This window comes from Abrus precatorius, unplaced genomic scaffold (assembly GCF_003935025.1).
Source record: "Abrus precatorius isolate BTA unplaced genomic scaffold, Abrus_2018 Scaffold6, whole genome shotgun sequence".
Classification (NCBI taxonomy): domain Eukaryota; kingdom Viridiplantae; phylum Streptophyta; class Magnoliopsida; order Fabales; family Fabaceae; genus Abrus; species Abrus precatorius.
This window is the reverse complement of record NW_020874406.1, coordinates 14059633-14065108: the sequence shown is the minus strand read 5'-3', so window position 1 is coordinate 14065108 and position 5476 is coordinate 14059633. Positions and strand designations below refer to the sequence as shown.

The following is a 5476-nucleotide window of genomic DNA, read 5'->3' as shown; positions in this document are numbered from 1 at the left end:
TATTTATATTTTTTGTATTTTAATTCTAATTCATTTTACTTGTTTCTGTTCTTTCAATTTAGTTTTTGTTTGGTATATTTTTGTAAAACTTCTACATTTAATTTATTTCTACATAATAGTTATTTATTATTCCCACTTAATATTTTACTTTACGACATCAATTTTGACATTACATTTAACAACACACTTAAAAGAATCTAAGAAAATTCAGTCTTCAAATTACTCTTAGATATATTTGTTTACAACTTACAATTTTTATCATAAATAATCTTAAAGGCGTAAAAATATAAATTATTATATACTAGTATTCATGAAACAAGTTATCTCATTTATAGTATAGCATACAGTTTTTAAAATATTAGCACATTTTCATAACGACAGCAGAAGGGAAGACAGCGAAGAATGGGTGGGTAATATGTCGAAAGTCAAAGGAGATGAAGTGGACGTGGACAACGAAGACCTTGAATAATCTGATTTCGGTTTGAAGAAACTTGGGTCGGGTAAGGATAATACAAATATGGGTTAAAGTTTTCATGACCGGGTTCAACTAGAGTGAGTCAAATAATTTGAGTAATTTTTTTTTGCCAGTAGTAATTTAATGATTATATTTGTTTTTTAGGTCATTCAATGATAATCATTTTAATCTTTAATATTATATAAATAAATATTAAAATCACCGATATTTAGTAATTTTTATATTAAAATAGTATTTTTATAATTTTATAAATTAAATTGATAGATAATCATAATTTTAGGAATTAATTTAATGTATTTTTAGAAAAACAAAAAATGTATGATTTGGAGAAATGACCTACCATTAGAGTGATACATGAGAGTAAAATTTTGACACATTTAAAATGTCTAATCTTTTATAGATGTTTTCTTATTTATAATTATATTTTTTATTTTAAATAAAATTAATTGGAAAATGGGCATGTTTTGCTTTCTTAAAAAAGGAATACACATTAGGATACAATTGACATAGATTCTGATAGGAAGAGAACATAAGGATATTTTATTTTTATTTTTAAATGAAACAATTAGGATATTTATAAAAATAATTTTTTTTGTTAATATATTATTTATTTTTCATTTTAAAAAACTTAAGCATATTTTAGTGTATATAAATATTTACAAAGACTATATATATATATATATATATATGTATACCACAAAATTAATAAATAGCAACATGAATTTTTAAAAAAAATTATAAAAATTATTATTAACAAAACAATCAAGAAAATTAATCAGATTTATTCATATTTATAAAGACTAAATATATTTTATCTTGTTTAAAAATTTTCAATTAAAATTATTTATTAAAGATAATAATTTTATAATTTAAATGTTTTCTATTCTTATATATATTTGAATTTTGTATTCAGTTCTTCCAAATACTTTTAGGGGATGTATTGGTTTAGGATTTCATAGGATTTTAAAAGCACAAGCTAGGATGAACAATATTGTTTTGGTGTTATTTTGGTTGCACTTGATTAAAATATTTTTTTTATAATTTAGTTGTGTATAAACACATGTTGAATTTGTCAAACTATATTGTTTTGGTGTTATTTTGGTTGCACTTAGATTGAAGTATTTGCTTTATATTTTGGTTATGTATGAATATATTTTGGAATGGTGGAACTATATTGTTTTGATGTTATTTTGGTCATACTTAATTGAAATATTTTAGTATGTTTTTTTTTATATTATTATATTTGGTTATATTCTTTTATATAGGTACAGTTTTACATTTGAGCATCTATGAAGGTAGTGACATAGATGAAGAAGAAATGAATGACGAAGAGATAGATGACGAAGAATTTTATGAAGCCATGTACGCATGTGTAATGGCAATTCATGCATTAATGCATGTTTTAATTCAGTTTCTAGTTATGATACGTAATGAACAAATTGAGTGTTCATTAAATCGACAACGAATTATTAACATAGAAAATGACTATATATACTAAGCATTAAATGATGATCCTGCAATATTTTGACAAGTTTATAGGATGTATCTTGATGTGTTTCGAAAGTTATGTGCAATTCTCAGAGAAAAAATACCTCTAGAGGATACACAATATATATATATACACACACACACACAAAATATATAGGCTAGTTAAAATTAGATGAAGCATAAGGTTCTTTCCTTTCTTCAAGGTATGTACTAATTATCTTACAATAAAAATTATAATTAAATTTGGAATTATTATATTTATATTTTTCATACGATGAAGTGCTATATATGCTAAATTTTAGGATTGCATTGAAGCTATTGATGGGATACATATTCAAGCAATAGTGAGGGGGCGAGATGTAAGTAATTATCCTAATCGTCATGGAAAGATATCACAAAATATACTAGCCGCATGTAATTTTGATTTGGAATTCATGTATATTCTTAATAGATGGAAGGGTTTACCTTATGATTCTAAGTTACTAAATAATGTTATAATAAGGAGGAATGGACTTAAAGTGGCTCAAGGTAAGTGCTTATTTTTTAAATAATAATAATAATAATAATAATAATAATAATAATAATAATAATAATTATTATTATTATTATTATTATTATACTAATATTATATATATTGCATATGTAATTAGGTAAATATTTCTTGATGGATTATAGATTTCCTAACCGATCTCAATTTTTAGCTTCATCTACAAGATTTTGCTAGTCAAGATAATATAACTCTGAAAATGAAAAAGAATTGTTCAATCTTTATCATATGTGTTTAAGGAATGTGATCGAGAGAATAATTAATATTTTTAAATTAAGGTTCATAATTTTTAAGTTAACACCTCCATTTTTATTTAAGACACATGTAGAACTTATATTAGCATATGCAACATTACATAACTTTATTAGTAAAAAATGTTACTCTGATAAATTTCTAATTGAACTGATGAATGAATCTTCATCTTCAACCTTACTGTTAATGAAGATCATCATTTTAAACCTATTATTCACATTTAAGAGCAAGAGCGAGAAGAAGCTAATACTTAGAAAACTAATATAGTCATGAATATGTGGATAAATGCTATTTAGGAAGATATGATATTACGGAGAATTATTAATATTATTTATCTAAACATTGTTGTTTTTTATTATTTTTGTCTTTAACTCTTTTTAAATTTGAATGTATAAAAAAAATCTTAAACTTTTTATGTCAAAAATTCACAAAATTCTATAAAGTTCACAAATTACTGCATAATTTATTAAAATCACGACTTAAAAATTTTGTAAAATCTATTAAAATTCTGATTTTAAAGTTTTACAAAATTTTATAAAATCTTAAAAGTTATAAAAATTTTGTTGTTAAATTCACAAGACTTTTTTCAACTAATTTTTTTTAAAATCCTAATTTAATACAGTCCTTTAATATTTCAATCTCCTATTTTTATGGTCGACACTTTCTAATCTTTAATAATTTCAAAATGATTATGTGGCTAAAAAAGGAGTTGTTATATGTCAATTGTTTATATCATTTAGTTAATAAAAGAGATTATAATATTAAAATCATCTACATGTGAAATAAAAACAAAAGAAAAATTAAGAGCGAAAGTTCATACTGTTAGTATTATAAGGTGACGATAAATTGAAAGTTGAAAAGGACATAGGATGCTTCCTGCTTCAATCATTGCACTTACCTCCGTTGAAAATTAAACACCTCTTTTTTTTTCTCCTATATATTATCCTTTTCCACTGTCTGATCCACTCAACTCAACTTCATCTTCTGAACATTTCAAACACTTCGCTCCTTCTTCTTCTTCCTCCTTTTTTCCTCAGAAAATCTTCATGGCCAACCCAGTCGACGTTTCTGCCATCAATCGCATCAAATTGCATCTTTTCGGCGAACTCTCTCCCCTCCCACCCTCTAACCTCTGCTTTCAATTTAACGGACCAAACCCAACTTCTTCTCCATCAAACTCTCTCTCTTCTCAATCTTCCAGTTCCGATTCTTCATCCACAGAGGAACGAGCATTCACTGAACTCTTCGAGTTCGCAACCGCTTCCGCGGAAAATCAATTTCCCCTCTTCGAACAGCAAACATCGGTGTTAGACATCAGTTTTTCAAACACAGAGACAACATCGGACCCTGCACCTCAAACCGTGGAGAAGAAACCTCAATCGAATCGAAAACCATCGTTGCAAATCTCCCTCCCGAAGAAGACCGAGTGGATCCAATTCGGAGACCCAGAGGTAACCGAAACGGTGTCGCATAATGATTCAAACGCAGAAGAGAAGAAGCACTACAGAGGAGTCCGACAGAGACCGTGGGGGAAGTACGCTGCGGAGATCCGAGACCCGAACAAGCGAGGATCCAGGGTGTGGCTCGGGACATTCGACACGGCTATCGAAGCCGCCAAAGCCTACGACCGAGCCGCGTTTAGGCTTCGCGGCTCCAAAGCCATCCTCAACTTCCCGCTGGAAGCCGGCGCCGAAGAACGAAAGCGCCACAGGGAAGAGGCTGAGGAGGAAGTCGTGAAGAGGAACAAAACGGCGGAATACGACGTTAGCGGCATTAATGATACTCCGTTAACGCCGTCTAGCTGGTTAGGGTTTTGGGACAGTGATTTAAAGGGAATTTTCACCGTGCCGCCGTTGTCGCCGTTATCTCCACACCCGCCGTTGGGTTATCCACAACTAATGGTTGTGTGAAATTCCCTTTTATTTTTTCTCGTGCTTTCCTGTTTGTTAAAACCTGTTAATACAGGGTACATACCATAATTTTCTCGACATCATTTTATTTATTTATTTATTCAAATTATTGCATTAATGTTACTATTTAATTTGATAGGAAGGAAAATATGTAAAAAAAAAAAAGAAAGATAAATATAATTTTTCCTAAAATTTATCATTTTAATGATCTATATGATTCACACTTGCTAAGCAAAATTTGTTATGTATCAAAATTACCGTAGAAATCGTTTGTTTGTATAATCAAAAGAGCAAATGTTGAATTACACTAAAATTTGACATCGATAAAAGGAATGTAAGATCATTAAATATAAAATTGTTATAATCATGTGGGGAGTTATTACACTCATGGAGGCCAAATGGCAACATCTAAATAAGTTTGCTAATTAATTCCATAAAATGTCAATTATTATATTCGTATGTTTAGTATTATTTTAATTTATTATTTTATACAAAATACTATAAAAAATAAGTATGTTTTAAATAAAAGTCATTTTAAAAAAATAATAATAGATATACGAGAGTGTGTTTAATCCAATAAATTAATTTTCTCGACGCAGTTCATCGAATACCATATGATAATTTTTATAAGCTCCCTTTAATGAAGTTATACAAAATAATAAAAGTAATTAAAGGTAGTTCATTTTTTAAATTGTAAATAATTTTACTCTTATTTGATATCTATGAACTTAATTTTATTGTCAACGTTTATCTTTCTTATTTTTCATTTTTAGCATAGATTCTTGGTTTTAATTTAAGTTCTTA

General features: G+C 27.7%; 1 protein-coding gene across 1 annotated transcript; it reads left to right on the top strand.

The window, feature by feature from the left end:
• Positions 1–3732: 3732 nt before the first annotated feature.
• Positions 3733–4893, top strand: LOC113869126 (ethylene-responsive transcription factor 5-like). The gene has a single exon (XM_027505287.1). The coding sequence runs from the start codon at positions 3809–3811 to the stop codon at positions 4670–4672; it is 864 nt and encodes a 287-aa protein (XP_027361088.1). The 5' UTR covers positions 3733–3808; the 3' UTR covers positions 4673–4893.
• The last annotated feature ends 583 nt before the right edge of the window (positions 4894–5476 follow it).

What these genes read in the sequence shown, in the direction of transcription:
- LOC113869126 (XM_027505287.1), top strand. Translation starts at nt 3,809, where the DNA reads ATGGCCAACCCAGTCGACGTTTCTGCCATCAATCGCATCAAATTGCAT.